General features: G+C 44.4%; 1 protein-coding gene across 2 annotated transcripts in view; it reads right to left on the reverse strand.

Annotated features, from left to right (window-relative positions):
• The window catches only part of MAJIN (membrane anchored junction protein), a 488974-nt gene that overhangs the window by 142724 nt on the left and 329576 nt on the right, over nucleotides 1–16674 (reverse strand). For both annotated transcript variants that reach the window (XM_044075420.1, XM_044075421.1), the window contains exon 3: nucleotides 15210–15258. In XM_044075420.1, the coding sequence (XP_043931355.1) occupies nucleotides 15210–15258 (49 nt within the window). The remainder of the gene's footprint in view (nucleotides 1–15209; nucleotides 15259–16674) is intronic.

Below are 16674 nucleotides of genomic sequence, written 5' to 3' on the forward strand. Positions count from 1 at the left end.
CAATACTCAGCTCCAACTCGGCCAATACACTAGCTCAAAGTCTTTGACTTGGCTCATGGCTGAACACCTACCCCACAATGCAATGGAGTAATCCTCAGATTTTGTTTGCTGCTAGCCATAAACTAAGTATATTTCTATTTACATAACACACAGACAAAAAAAAAAAATAATAAATATATATATATATATATATATATATATATACACACATACACACACACACACACACACACTCACACACACACACACAATATATGTAAGAGGAAACACAAGCACTTTCCGAGGAACTCTCTCTGTAGAAGGACAGGAAAAACTCCTATCTAAGTCCTCTAGAAGCCTTGGCTGGGGGAAGGAGGGAGGGACGTAAGAAAGAAGGGTGAGAGAGGACAACAAACATGGAACATTATGGTAAGTACGTAACTTCTTTAAGTTATGTTGTCCCTCTCGCCTTCTTTCTTACTGGATGGGACAGCGTCCCAAGCACCATTTTCCTGGGTGGTTCATGGGAGTACACCTTTGAGCACTGTGGACCCAAAAGAAGCTCTGTCCCTGGAGGTCAAATCTACCTTGTAATGAGTAATAAAAGTATGGGGCCTAGCCCATGTAGCCGCTGCGCAAATGCTGTCCATAGATAGTCTAGCATAGTAAGCTGATGATGTTGCTTGAGCTCTAGTTGAATGGCCTTTGATTTTGGAAGGTAGATTTCCATTGTTTGAAGTATATATATGAAAGTAATACAACTGATAAGCCAATTTGAGAGTGTAACTTTTGAGACTGGTTTTCCTCGTTTTGCTTGAGAAAAGGAAACAAATAGCTGGTCTGTTTTACTGAAGTCTTTGGTTCTATGTAAATAAAATCTCAGTTGCCTATGTACATCCAACTGATGTTGTTTGTATTCTGTCTTGTTGGAATGATTAGGAAAGAAAACTGGAAGTTCAATAGACTGGTTTAGATTGGATTGAGAACAGACCTTTGGCACGAAAGATGGACTGGTCCTCAAGGATACTCTATCCTTATGAAAGATTAGGTATGGTGGCTTAATTGATAGAGCTTGTAATTCTGAGACTTTATGTGCTGATGTAATGGCCACTAACAAGACAGTCTTCCAGGAAAGAAACTTTAAATCACAAGAAGAAGCAGGCTCAAAAGGGGGTAAAGTTAGATAAGTAATAATGAAATTTAGGTCCCAAGGTGGTAGAGGTTCTTTGATGGGAGGCCTCAACAAACAAGTTCCTTTAAAAAAAAGCTTTACACAGCCTGTGTGACATGAGATTAGGAGTGTACTCACCAATGTGATAATTGGAAATTGCAGCTAATTGGACTTTAATTGTAGCAGCAGCAGAGCCTTGCTGAAAATGTTCCACCAGAAATTCTAAAACTGAACTAATAGAGGAATAGAAGGGATCTATGTCTCTTGCTCTTGCCCAGTAGGAGAATCTCTTCTATTTGCTGGAATGCAACTTCCTGGTGGAAGCTTTATGAGAAGAGAACAAAATTTGTTTGACTGCTGGCGTAAAAGTTTGAAGTCTGACTAAGTTTGGAAGTGGAGCAGCCAAGCTGTCAAACTGAGGGTCTGGAGAGAAGGATGAAGAGCACCTGACATATGCGTCAGAAGGTCTGGGACTGGGTCCAGAACCCATGGCTTCTCCTGAAGATGAGGCCAGAGGAAGGGGAACCAAATCTGATGGGGCCAGTATGGAGCAATGAGAATTAGCCTGGTACCCAAGACTTTGGCTTTCTGAATTACTTTGGGAATTAGCGGAAAGGGAGGGGAGGCATACATTACTCCAGAGGGCCAATTGTGGACGAGTGTGTCTCTCTGTGTCTTCCCCACTGGGGGGATTAGGGCAAAGTATCTGCTACATGTGGTAATCAGGGGGGGTTGCAAATAGGTCGCAGCAAGGCTGGCCCCAAGTTCGGAAAATCTTGTCCTCTATGCTCTGTTTCAGAGAGCACACGTGAGGAATTAAAATCGCCCCGCTGAGCTTGTCGGCTATCATGTTGGATTTCCCAGGGATATGCGTTGCTGCCAGAAAACGGGAAGAGATTGCCCACTGCATACTCTTAGTGCCTCTCGACAAAGGGGGTATGATTTGGTTCCTCCTTGCTTGTTTATGTACCAGACTACGAACATGTTGTCTGACTGAATTACAATCATTCCTAGTGGAAGAGAGTCCCAAAGTGCTTGCAACACCAGAAGCACTGTTCTCATCTCTAGAACACTGATGTGCAACTGAGCTTCGTGTTCTTGCCATGTGTCTTGGAGTGTTCTCAAAAGATAATGCCCTCCCTCCCCACCTGGGAAGCATCTGTGGTCACCGTAGCAACAGGTTCATAGGTTCATAGATGTGTACTACGCTAATGGCCCTGGAGCCTTTACAAGCCTAGCCCATAGGATTACCCTGGCATCGTGCCACCCAACCTTACTTCCTAGTGCCGCTGTAAACTAGAGCCACTGGAGTGATCCCCGGCATGTATTTTCTATTTCCCATCCACTCATCAAGATTTCTCTTGAAGAGGGCCAGTGAGGTGCTCTCCTTGACATAGCATGGGCAGTCTCTGGGTTATGGGCTTGTCCCCCCAGCATGTTCTGTTGATTGTGGTAATGAGGTTGAGGTTTCTGGAGTGTGTGGTGTGGAGCGATTGGAATTTCTTTAGATGTAGCATTTCTAACAGAGCTGGGTCAGACATAGCTTTGTAAATCGAGCAGAGATCGCCACTAAGTAGGCGATATGAGACAGAGAATAGTTGGGAGTTTTTTTAGTCTGTCCATATAGGGCAAGTGTTTAAGGCCTAGGATCCTCTTTGTGAGGTACTTTTGCGGCCTCTCCAGTTGTTTCAGGTGTCTAGTGAGGTACATGCCAAATGGGGCACTGTACTCAATGACTGGCCTAATAAGGGAAAAGTAGAGGGAGACAATGACCTCCTTCTTCCTGGATGCAAAACCCTTTGTAATGAGATGCGCCACATAAGGACTTTCTGACCACAGTGGTAACGTGGGGGTCAAAAGAGAGATTGCTGTCAACCTGTGTTCCCAGATCTCTTATAATGCTTTCTGTGTTCAGTGGACTACCATCAATGTGGCAATTCAAGGGAATCGGGTTTTTCCCAAAGGGGATGAAGACACATTTTTTGGCATTGAGCTTAAGGCCATGGTTCTGACACCAGTCATTGGTCTCGTTGAGGCCTTTCTGCAGGATGTCAACATCACTTGGGGAGTTAATAATAGCTCCCAACTTACAATCATCTGCGAACTTTGTCAGCCAGATTCCCTTTGTGTTGGCCTGGACTTCACAGAAGTAGATACCAAACAGGAGGGGACCCATGCCCAAACCCTGTGGGACTCCACTCGTGACTGGTTGGCAGTCTGACTTGGAGTCAGCTACTTTCACACTGTAGGTTCTATCTGTGAGCCAGTTTGCAACTCACCCAGTGATATAGGGGTTGATGCCTAGCTTAGTAAGATTTTCTATGATTCCTGAGTGGGGAATGGTATCAAAGGCCTTGGCCAGATCAAGGTAGGCTGTATGAACCACCTTACCTTCATCCACAGCTCTGGTGACTTGACTCAAAGAAGTCGACCAAGTTGAGCAGGCATGATCTACCCTTCACAAAACTAAACTATGTAGGATCCAGAGTTTGGAGATTCCCTATATCCTTGTTTATTAGGTCCATGATGATGGGTTCCATAGCTTTGCATATCAGACTCAACAGGCTAATGGGGCGATAGCTCCTGGGGTCTGTAGTCTGTAGTGTGGAGAGGGATGACAGTAGCAGTGCGCCATTCGGTAGGGACAAAGTCTGTGGTGAGGCTGTGATTGAACAGGGCACACAGGTGAGGTGCCAGTTCACTCTGTTGTTCATGTAGACCACAGCCAGGGATACTGTCAGGTCCCGTAGAAGCTGTATTCTTGGCCTTGGACAGTGCTGTTTTAACCTGTGCAGCAGTAATACTGGGTGCTTGGCAATCTACTGGTATTATGATTGGTCCTTTGGGGAGGGGGGGTAAAGTTAGCACTGAATCTGTCTGCCGGTATATTTGCAATATCTGTTGACTCTGTATAGGAGGTACCATTGTTCAGTAGCTCAGAGCAAATCTGGGTATTGCCATGGAGATTCTTTACATTGTTGTGGAACAAAGGATCTTCCGATGGTCACATAATCAAACTGAAGCAACCATCGGAGATCTGTCTTGCATGAATTTGTTATCTTTATCTGGTGAGACATAGGAAGTTCTTGAGGAGACCACTGAGCAAACCGAAGCCACTGAAGGATTCTCATGTGCATCCTGGCTAGGGGGACAAGTGTTATGGTTGACGCCATGGTTCCAAGAAGTGTTAGGACTACTTTTGCTTTTACTTTTCTCCTGGGAAGAATGTTGACTATTTGCTGTCTGAGGACAAAGACCCTGTCGGGCAGAAGGCGAGCCATCATAGAAAGAGTGTCTAGATCTGTGCCGATAAATATAATATGTTGACAAGGCAACAAGGCAGAGTTTTGAAAATTCACTGTTATGCCTAACTGAAGACAAAGTTCCAGTCTAGTGTCCCTGTCCTGTAGAAGTAGATGCTTGGTGGTGGCAGTTAGGAGCCAGTCATCTAGGTATGGAAACACTTGGAATCCCAGGCGTCTCAGGTGAGCTGTTACTACTGCCATGCATTTGGTAAACACTCTGGGGGGCTGTAGTGAGACCAAACGGCAGAGCTTGAAACTGATAATGACTGGCTCCCAGCCAGAAGCGTAAATGACTCCCTGATGCTCTGTCCATTTTTATGTGGTCGTACTTATCTTGGAGGTCTATCAAGCACATCCAATCGTCTTTTCCTAAAAAGGGAAGAATAGACTGCAGTGTCACCATTAGGAACTTGGACTTCTTTACAGATTCATTCAACTTGCTGAGATCCAAAATGGGTCTCCAGTCCCCTGTTCTTTTTGGTACTAAAAAGAATCTTGAGTAAGTTCCGAATCCTATTTGGTCTGCGGTCTGCGGGGACTTCTTGGATTGCTGTGGTTGCTTGTTTCCTCTGACTGGGTGGAACATCCATCATTTTTCTGGTCTGTAGAATGGGCTGGCAAAATGGAATGGAATATCCCCTGGATATTATACTTTGTACCCACCTGATGCTCTGTCCATTTTTATGTGGTAGTACTTATCTTGGAGGTCTATCAAGCACATCCAATCGTCTTTTCCTAAAAAGGGAAGAATAGACTGCAGTGTCACCATTAGGAACTTGGACTTCTTTACAGATTCATTCAACTTGCTGAGATCCAAAATGGGTCTCCAGTCCCCTGTTCTTTTTGGTACTAAAAAGAATCTTGAGTAAGTTCCGAATCCTATTTGGTCTGCGGTCTGCCGGGACTTCTTGGATTGCTGTGGTTGCTTGTTTCCTCTGACTGGGTGGAACATCATTTTTCTGGTCTGTAGAATGGGCTGGCAAAATGGAATGGAATATCCCCTGGATATTATACTTTGTACCCACTTGTCTCTTGTGATACTTTGCCAGGCTTCTGAGTACAAAGTTAATCTTCCCCCAACTGCCTCCAAAGAAGAGCAGTTGGGCCTCCTTTCAGGAGGGCTGATAGGGTTGGCTGTGAAAGGAATTGTGGTCACCCTGGTTTTGTAGACCCCCGCTGCCCCTGGGGTAGGGCTCACCTCGTGTGTCTTGAAAAACGCCCTGGGATCTTTTGAACCACATCTTTCCATTCTTCTGGCCCTTAGGATAAGGTCTTGAAGGTACGAAAAAACGTACTCCAACAACAAAGAGAGTTTTCCCTTCCTGCTCGCATCTGGTGAGTGTGTCCTTCACTTTTGGACCAAAAAGAGAGGAACCATCAAAAGGGGTATTTGGTAAAGGTAGACGCTAATGAACCTTGTAGAGTATTTCTTAACTCCTTCAGGAGATCTCTTTGAAATCTTGTAAAGAGTGTGAGGTAGTTCAGTGATCTGAGAGTGAAAGTCGCTGACGAGTAAACACGCTTCCCGTATCTATCCATCGTTCAAGATTCCTTATTCGGCATATGGACAGATGAGGACGTCTCAGAGAGTTCCTTTTTGGTGGCTGCCACCACCACCACCATAGCATCTACGGGTACACGTTTAGAGAGAAACTCCTTATCCAAAAGAGCTGACAGGAACTTATTTTGCCTCCTTGGGACTGGCTCCATAGTATCTGGTGACTCCCACACCTTTCGACTAACCAAATCCATAAGCTCATCGAAAGGCGGAAAAACCCAGGAGGCTGAAGTTGAGATCCAAAGGCCTTCAGGTACACTGAGTCCTCATCAGAAGGGTTGATGGGTTTCCAGCCGCCTCTCTGTTTTAGGATCTCTAGGATATCTGAGAAAGAGATATCTTCAGAGGGCGACCGTGGGGACCCTTCTGCTTCCTCGAGGTCAGTGTCTGAAGTGATGGACTCATCAGGGGAGTCCACATGCTTCCTCCTGCATGTCCTCTTCCTACGTGGCTCCTCAGACGGGTAGTCTAGGGAGGTCTTGGATGAGTGGAGCTTGCCCGATGGGGTTTCCTGAGGCCCTGAATCTCTGCTGCCCTGTGTATAGGATGGTGCCGAAAGAGACGCCGGTGCCTGAGGGGAAGAATGCCAGTATCCCGGAGTAGAGCTACAGGAGGGGACAGCACACTCCTCATTACCTCAAAGGCTGATCCCCCCCGGCTCCGAGGATACCCCTGGTTCCCAAGAAGTGGAGGAAATCCCCAGCACCAAGGAGACTGGCTCCGAAGCCAATGTAGGAGCCGAGCTCACCCACGCCGACGCGCCGAGAGGCAGACTAAGAACTGAAGAGACTTGGGTCCAAGAATCCCCCACAAAGCCAACCTGAGAACTACAGCTTGTAAACACTCCGGATGGCACCAAAAGTGTCGAAGCAGGCAAAGGTTCTGAAGAATCCCGAGGGGGTCATAGGACTGAAGGGTCTACCACAGGAGGTCTCTGGCATTCCGGCTCCAAAGATCCAGCCTGGCTCAGAGGAGGAATAGTGGATGTAGTCATCTTGAGTGGTTCCGAGACCAGTGGTGTCGGAGCCAAGAATAAGTTTGCCAGCGCCGGCGACTTCAAAAGCCTGCATACCATCCTGTCCACGTCATCATCAGATAAGCTCCTAGAGGACCTGGATGAAAGAGTGGGGGATCGAGACCTTTGTAGAATAGGGGATTTCAAAGTTGGAGAAACTGGTTCTAATTCCATGGACCGGCTCCGAGAAGTAGTCTGTATCAGTTCCGAAGTCTTTGGAACCAAAGAGCTAGATTTGTCTGCACCGACTGTCTCCCTCATTTCCAAAGGCGGTGGAGCCGAGGAGACAGATTTCTCAATCAACTTAGCCATTTTCTCTGGAGGCTCTGAATGAGCTGAGGAAGAAGATGAAGAGGAAGGTCTCTTGGACTTGTCACTAGATGTAGGAGAAGATTGTAAAGTCTCATCAAACGAAAGCTTTATTAAATTGCATAGAATCGGTTTGTTTTTCCTCTCATGTAACACTCGAGAGCTGAAGGAGTGACAAAAACTGCAGGATTCCTGCAAGTGAATAGCACCTAAAGCGTACACACACACACTATCCCCATCAGTAATGAACATTTTTTGGGAGCGAGCATTATTGGCATTTCTTGAACCCAGAGACTTTTGGTTCTTTAGACATGTCGAAAACTGCAATAAACTGCAATAAACTTTTATCAAATAAACTAAGCTAAACACGCACAACAAAAAACAGTACAGGGAAGTAAAGCTCTACCCTCTACGTTAAACGGGCGCTAGGCCCTGTAACTTAAATGGACCTAGCTGAGCTGACGGGAAACAGACAACAGAAACCCTCTAATAAAAAATGGGTTACCTTTAACTCTCTAACTTAAACGAGCTAAAGTTAAATACACAATTAGCACAAGACTGACAGGGATAGGATAGGCCTAGGGAAAAAATGACGGCCAATAAGCAACACACAAACAGGCGACAAACGAATTATGCCGCAAACCCTAAAAAAGGGGTTAACTACCTAAACTAAGAACTACAATAACTCTAATAACAGGAAATTTGTCAAAAACAGCTATTAGTAATGTAATCAAAAAACACTTAGCCACGGCCAAGAAGACAGCATCCGAACTCGTCAAGTGGCAAACGAGATCTGGGAATTACTCCAATGCATTGTGGGATAGGTGTTCAGCCATGAGCAAAGTCAGAGACTTCGAGCTACTGTACCGGCCTAGTCGGAGCCGATACTCGGCTCCGAACCCATACAGTAAGAAAGGCGAGAGGGACAGCATAACATGAAATGTCGTTATCAAAAATGGTCTTGAGATTTTCAAAGAAGCTATGGAAGTGTCATTGTGGCCAATAGGAAAATTCAGAATTGCTGGTATTTGAACTTTGATGGTGGAATAACTACAGCCTTTGTGAAAAAGTTCAGACAAGAATTCTAAGATGGACGGAATGGGTCCAAAGCTTTGGACACAGCTAAAATGGAAAATCCTTTACGTTTTCTGTGATATATCTTTTTTGTAGCGGGTGTTTTGGAAGCCAATATAATCTCAGCAACTGTACTAGAAAGTATGGCATCTATGACTACAGTCAGAACTGGAGAAACCAAGTAGTTTGCTTCATGGTGGTCTGGACTGGAGGAGGCAATCCAGATGGATGAGATAGAAAATCTGAATATTGATCTAGCATTCAAGGGGGGCGTACTTGTCGCCTCACAGTTAGTCGCTGCACGTTCGACTCTCAGTTAGAGCGTCTTCTGTGTGTCGACATGCGTGAATGGGCATTCCTTCACTGAAGGTTGTGCGTTAGGCCCGGCAAGCCAGCACGTAAAAATCTACTGCCAATCATTAGCGGACCGGAGTTCCGCTGTGGCGACCCCTAACCGGGAAAAGCCAAAAGAAGAAGAAGAATTCAAGGGGGATGTACTAGTAAAGGCCACAGGAAGAGGAACCATGTTTGTATACGCTCAAATGGGAAATGAGGATTACTTTGGCTTTGCACTGTGACTTTTTTAATTAATTTATTCATGTAAAGTAATGAGGGAAATGCATAAAGGAGGTCCAGAGGCCAACTATGGGCCAGGGCATCCCATGGTGATTGACCATCTGCAGGGATCAGGGCAAAGTAAATGCTGTTCTTGTTGAGGTAAGAGGCGAATAGGTCACAACAAGGTTGGCCCCAGCAACAAAAAATTTAAGTTGTCACTGTTTGATTGAGGGACTACACATGACGTGCTAGGACAGCCCTGCTCAATTTGTCCAGCAGAATACTTCAAGACCCCAGGATGTACATACAGAAAAGGGACTAGAACAGCCTCTGGAAATTACCTTTAGCACCCACAAATCTTTTTTTTATGTTTTCTTAGGCCTGAGGGTGCAAGGATAAGTGTCCCCCAACTGCCTCCAGAGTACAGCAGTGGGGCAGCCTTTCAGAGACGCTGACAGGGCTTCTCTGTCGAAGGACCATGGAAGCCCTAGTTAAACAGTTCATCTCTGCCTCTAGGATGACATCCATTGGAATTTTCTCCACCTCTGCCACATGGAGGTCTATTGCCAGGACAGTCATAATAAGATCTCTGTGACTTAGGAAACCACATCTTTTTCCCAGCCCTCTGATTCTTAGAGAAGGATCTTTGGGGCATGGAAAAATAGATGCTCACTGCATATAAAGTCTTACCATCCTGCTGGCTCCTGGTCAGTATGTCTTTAACTTTAGGTCAGAAAAGTGTGGAGCCATTATATGGGGCAGTGATGAAGGACATCTTAAAGCCTTCCAAGGAATCACAAAGATACATCCAGGCATGCCATCATATGGTAAGACCTGCGCCTGCGGCTCTGGCTGACCCATCAGCTGCATTAGAAAGTAGTTGCATGGCTACATTAGATGTTGACTGTATAGTGAAGAGCTGTGATTCCACTTTCTTCTGAAATCCACAGGAAATACTCCAGATAGAGACCTGGACTGCTACCTAGCCAAGCCTCTCTGGAATCTGATGACATGCACCAAGTAATTTAGTGAGGAATAAGTCCATTTCCCCAACTGTGGAATGTCCTAAACTCCCATGTTAGGGAGATGGACAGCGGAACTTACCTCAGATAATTCCTTTTTGGTGGCTGCTGCTACGACCATAGCATCCACTGATGGACCTTTGCTCCAATGTTTTCTGCCCCTTGGAGCTGCTAAAATCCTGTCTGGCTTCTTGGGAATTGGCTCTGCTACATCATGGCCCTTCCAAGCCCATTGTGCCATGAGGTCAATAAGAGGATCAAGGGGTGGTACCACCTAGGACAAAACTGAAGGCTTCCAAACATGCAAGTTTGTTCAGTGAGAGATCTTCAGTGCACCATCCCCTCTCAGTTTCATGAGTTCAAGGATTTTACCAAAGGTGATGTCTTCTGAAGGGGATCAGGAGACCCTTCATCTTCATTCAGATCTGTATCCTCAGTGAAAGAATTAAGAGAGAAGGCTATGTGCTTTCACTTGGATGCCTGCTTCTAATGAACCAGTTCTGATGGGAGGTCAGACGGTTCAGAATCAGAATGAGAGCTAACAAAGAATGTGGTTTCAGAAAACTGAGATCATGACTGCTCCTCTCTGGCAGAATGATGAGAGGAAGAAACACCAAGATCTAGTTGGGGTCTGGGTGGAATAGAGCTAGATGAGAAAGCCTTTTCCTTGGGTATGCCCAAAACCCTTTCAAAAGCCTCAAAGGCCAAAGTCAGTGTCAGAACCAATAGTCTTCCAGGATCCAAAGCTAATTACCCTCAGCACCAACAAGACCTGGCCCCAAGGCTAATCTCAGCCCTAAGCTATCTAGTGCTGAAATCCCAAGGGGAAAAGACACCTCTGAAAATCTCTGAGTCGAGCCATCCCCTCAGAACCCAGCACCAACACTCCTACTCCAAGTCCCTTCCCTGTCTGAAGGTATCGGAGTCGAAAAAGAGAGGGAAGCTGTCGGTACAAAAGTAGATTGTATTCTTGGTACCTACACAGGTGCTTCAGAATTACCCAGATCCAGCACTGCCAAAACTAAAGGATGGACCAGGACAGGTTAGATGACTGGAGTCGTAGAATGTCTAATAGTTGGTACATTCCCTGGAGACAGTATTGAAAGAACACCAAGCTGGATTTGCATTCTCAGAAACTTTTTCATCATCCTGTTAACATCATATTCTGTTAAGCTTCGAGATGACCAAGCAGAAGAAACCACAGACAAAGGCCTGAAAAAATCTTCTTTCTTGAAGAATAGGTGGATGCAATCTCAGTCTCACTGGTTCCGGTGAGAACTGGGGTCAAGCATGACCCTGTCTGTGATGGAAAAAGACCTTTCACCATCAACTTTTCATGCCTAGCTTGAAGCGCCCTAAAGCTGAAAGAAGCGGAAGACTGACAATCTGAATTTAAATGGGTGGTCCTAAACAGTAAACAGAAAAAAGTGTAAGAGTCTTGAGAGAAGAGCTTATGCCCACACTCAGCACACTCTTAAAAGCTTGACAGTTAGCCATTACAAGACTTCTAAAAAAACTACTAGTCCTAAGAATTCAGAAAAAGGAGTCACACGTACACTAACATGTACATACACACATATATGTATACATACACATATATATCTTTATATCTATACTCAACTCTACCAAACATAATAAGGAAAAGAAACCTGAAGCTACGACTCTATACTAAATACTGTACAACTACTAAACCTTACCTAAACTGTTTAAAACTATCTAATTAAATTATCTGCCTAATAACCACATGCAAACATTTTTGCATTAATCGAAACAAAATTGAGAAAAATTCTCTCTGTGGTAGAAGGAGACAAGAAAAAATAAATTTTGTAAAGAATACACTGTGAAAGCCCTCACAACACGTCTGAAGTCTTCAGGTGGCAAATGAGATCTGGGGTACTACGATGGAGTTCAAGGAATTATGAAAAAGGGAAGAGTCAGAGTCCTGGACCTGTGGAAGCTTTGAAATTAGTGCCAAGCTTGGATATGACAACCCATACGTTGAATCAGAAGAAAATAGATAACAGTAGCTCCTGTTCTATTAACATTCTAAGTGCTAAGAATAATAACAGATACTGTCTCTGGTGTCTAGTGTCACCCCATACATATTCTGTGCTGCCAAACCTTGTTCTATTAACCTTTAAAATGAGAATGAGTAATATTTAAAATTCTCTGATGTCCCCCCCCCCCTGCACTGAAGCATTTGCTCATTAGTCTAGTAGAGTTTAAAGTTATAGCAGCAACATACAAACACACACACTCACACATTCATGCATTCATACACACACACACACACACACACACACACACACACACTGCAGAAGAGGGTCGTCCTATCCTTCTCACACCTGGATAAAGTTTCCTTCACTGTGGGTCCAAACAAAGAAGTGCCATCAAAGGGAGCACTATTGAACGACAACTTGAAGGACTCCACAAAATCACATAAGCGCATCTAGGCTTGTCATCTTATGGAAATGCCTGACCCGCTGCCCTTGAGCTGCCTTCATCTGCATGCAAAATTAGCCTCATGGATGAATGTGAAATAGAATGTAGGGTAGCCAGCTGAGAAGCCACATATGACAGGCAGTCTGCAGGAATGGACCCTGAAGAGGAATTTGAAAGATCTGTCATCAAATTCCTTTGCAACCTAGTAAAATGTGCCAAGTAATTCAGTGACCTAAGGGCAAAGGTTGCTGTAGCGTAGATATTCTTTCCAAACCTGTCCATTGCCCTAGACTCCTTGTTAGGGAGATGAACAGAGGAACTCTGTTCAGCAAGTTCCTTTTTAGTGGCAGCCGCCATGACCGTTGCATCCACAGGCACCCCTTTAGCTCAAAATTTCTTCTCCAAAAGTGGTGCCAGAATTTTGTCTGGTCTCCTGGATATAGGTTCAAATGTATCCGGTTCCTTCCATGCCCGCTGAGCAACCAAGTCAATTAGATCGTCGGTAGGTGGAGTAACCCAGGAGGTAGATGGGCCAGCTCCGAGTGCCTCCAGAAATACTGAATCCTTGGGTGAAAGTTTGCTGGGGGTCCAATCACCTCTCTATTTCAGGATCTCGAGGAAGTCTCTACATGAGGCATTTTCTAGAGGTCATCGAGGGGACCATTCACCTTCATCAAAGTCTGTATCCTCCGTGACTGACTCTGGACAGGAGTCTAAGTTCCTCCTTTTGCACTTCATCTTCCTATGAACCTCCTCAGTGGGGTGTTCTGGGGAGGTGTCAGAAGAAACTGTAATACCCTGCTGGATAGTCTGGAGGTCTCGGGCTGGCTGTCTCTGTGGTGTCGAATGGTAAGGCTCTGGGCGCAGATGCATCTATGTGGACTGGAAATCTGAGGGGGTTGGATCCATCAGTCCTGTCAAAGCAGATAAAACCATCTTCACAACCTCGAAGGCCAACTATTCCGGAGAGATAGAACATCTCAAATCCAAGAAGGCAGGCTTCCAGATCATAACCTTCTCCCATCCCAAAAGTAGTATCCTCGAGGAGTAAGTTGGAGCCAAGCTATCTGGTGCCAAAGGGCCAAGGTGCAGAGGTAGCTCCGAAAACTTTGGAATCGACTCCAATGCCTCGGATCCAACATGGGGGCTGTGGCTCCCAGAGTCCTTCAGATCCAAAAAAGTTGGAGCCAAGGCACTCAGAATCCACTTCATATCCGAGGCTGACTGACCCAGATGACCTAGATCCTGGGTCTCAGAAACATACAATGGAATCAGAAGATGACAATGAAATGGTGGATTGACAAGAGATGGCGCTGGTAATACACCCATCTGGATCTGCGCCAAGAGAAATTTCCTCATCATCTGATCCACATCTTCTTCAGTATGGCTCCTCTCTAAGAAAGGAGAAGGCAGCCTAGAAAGAGTAAGATCAACCGATGGGCAATACCGGGTCCTAGGTAAAGTCACAGGATCCTAAGTCATAGGATCTGATGGTTTCTTAGTGGGATCCGAGGGTATCAAATCCGGCACTCTCTTTCTCTTCTGATCCAAGGGGGAAGAGGTATGAGACCTCCTCATACCTCCTCAGATCCGATTTTGATTTCTTCCTGGAAAACTCAGAGGATGGAGCCGAGGAAGTAGATGGAGCAGGAGATTTTGATTCCTTTGATTTTTTCTGTGGGGGGTTGAGCCCTTGTAATAGCCACGCAGAAAGAAGAAGGTAACAAACCTTTTCATATCAACTTGTTTTTTTCTATCCACCACAGAGCATGGATTAAAATTCTACAACTAGAACATTCTTGATAAAGATATTGAGGGCCCAAACAGTAAACATATAGACTATAAGTGTCCGATGTAGGCATTTTATGCCCACACTTAGAACATTTTTTTGAAACCGGACGGCCCTTTCTCTGTCATGGTAATGGTGAAGAAAAACAGAAGGAAGTTTAACATAGATAAGTTTAAAGTTTTAAAGTTTTTTTTTTTTTTTTTGTTAGCAGAAAGGGAATAAAATGGACTCAAAAGGAATAGCAATTACCAACAATGGTAAGTAAGGTTACTGTAACAAGTAGGAGGATAACAAAGACTACCAACAATCGTATCGTAGATTACTCTATCGAGTAAGAAAAAACTGGAAGAAATTCAATCAACTATGTAGAAAAATAGGCCTATATATAACTTTACGAAGGTAAGGGAACAATAAAGGAAGAAAGATTTTATGAAAAAATTCAACTCATCTAAAAAATAAGTGATGAGGCTCAAGAGCTACTAAAAACATCTTTCACGAAAAGCGGCAAACAAGATCTGAGTTAGCTTAGGGTTGGTGCATTATGGGTAAGGAAGAGGCTCAAGAGCTTTTTGGTTCCCATGAGCTTTAGTAACAACTGAGTCGGATCCAAGGATCATATCCGAAGCCATCAGTTAAGGATAGAATGAAAATTGATAACATCAGGTCAGTCCTTTATATATCATATTTTAAGAGGTAGAAAGCAGAAAAACATGGCAAAAACATAATCAGTCTGAGCAAATATATACTTGAAATACAGCTTTTATACCGTTTTAACCAAGAACAGTTACATTTCAATCAAATTTCTATTTCAACCTGCAAACTGGACTGAGATGTATGCATATAACAGTTTTAACAGTACTGAACACAAATTATTTCTGTTTACTTTGCTGCAGTTTAGCAAACTTGACTGTACTGCTCATTACAACTCTGCAAACACTTAAAAAAATTTAAGCTGCATGAAGCAAACTGCAAGCAAAAATACAATACCTCAAGATCCTGTAAAATGTCCTCTTCATTAGATGGCAGGTTTGCAGTGCTGACAATAGAAAAGAAATGAATGCAATTAATTTTTTGCCATCTCGCATAGCCAAGTGGGGCATCAGCTGCTCAGTGTTGCTCCTACTCTTCATAACTTTTATGTCTCTGGAACCACCATCAAGTGTTAGGAGCACCTTGGTTTTCAGCAGGGTGGGAAAGGAAGTGGAAATGCAGAGCAGACTTAGTAATTGACAGTATCAGATACTCTGCCCTGCATGCCATGGGCTTTTCTTAAGTTCTTTCTACCCCTCACCCCCTTTCGATGACATTATGCTGTGATACTTCCTGGGCAATGAAGTAAGACTTATGAAGATGTGTCCACCCTACAGATAGGGCAACCCCACCTCCTTGAAAATCTCAAACACTGACCAGTGATTGCACAAAACTCAACCTTCATCACAGCCTACCACCATAATCCCTCCTCCCAGGATACATATGCCCATACTCTCTGCCACTCCTCAGTCACCTAAGTTGCTAATCGATTTTGGGTGGCCTGGGCCATAGTCAGGGCTTCATCCATCAAAGCCAGTCCAGCTGCAATTAATACAATCATATCTGTAATATATAGCCGTATAATTTTAAATGTCACACATTTTTATTTGTTCACACTAGACAGGTTTAATAACTTTTTCTCTCTCAGTTTCAACCAAAACAGGTTTAGCAAACAAAAAAGTACCATCCTGCATTATTAGTACTTCAAAAGGTCTTTCATTTCATTCCGTACTATAGACTGGTTAGCGATGCTCAGTATTCTACAGAGAGGTTACAGAGTGAACAGATGACAATGGATTTGTGATGGGCTTGCACTAGACATAAAACCCATAATGAAGAAGCTCATTCCAAAAGCCACCCCTTCTTTACTCCTCTGAAACTGCTATTGGAGTTATGCAGTAACTTTTAGTTATGTACTTACCATAACTTCGGATGTATGGGATCCATCTCGCCTACATTCATAACTGATGGGTTCGGAGCCGATCCCTCGGCTCCGACTCGGCCACTATATAGTAGAACGAAGTCTCTAATTGGCTGGGCTACCCCTTATCCCAGAATGCACCACGCCTGCTTCCCCAGATCTTGTTTGTTCGCTTTTATATACCTACATCCAGGCACAGAAACATACCAACAACTGTAACAAACTAAAGTCCTTCAAGAGAAAAACTCAGTAAGTAGCAACATTTCCCAAGTCCAATGGGAAGGGGGAAGGAGGGCGGGTACGTATGAATGTAGGCGAGATGGATCCCATACATCCGAAGTTATGGTAAGTACATAACTAAAAGATGTAATGGGATCCTATCTCGCCTACATTCATAACAGATGGGACAGCATCCCTAGCACCTAAATCCCGGGTGGCTCATTGGAAAACACTCCTGAGAACTGTGGAACCAAAGGAAGCTCTACCTCGAGAAGCCACATC

This window comes from Protopterus annectens, chromosome 6.part1 (genome assembly GCF_019279795.1).
Source record: "Protopterus annectens isolate FY-2018-M chromosome 6.part1, PAN1.0, whole genome shotgun sequence".
In the NCBI taxonomy this organism is placed as follows: domain Eukaryota; kingdom Metazoa; phylum Chordata; order Ceratodontiformes; family Protopteridae; genus Protopterus; species Protopterus annectens.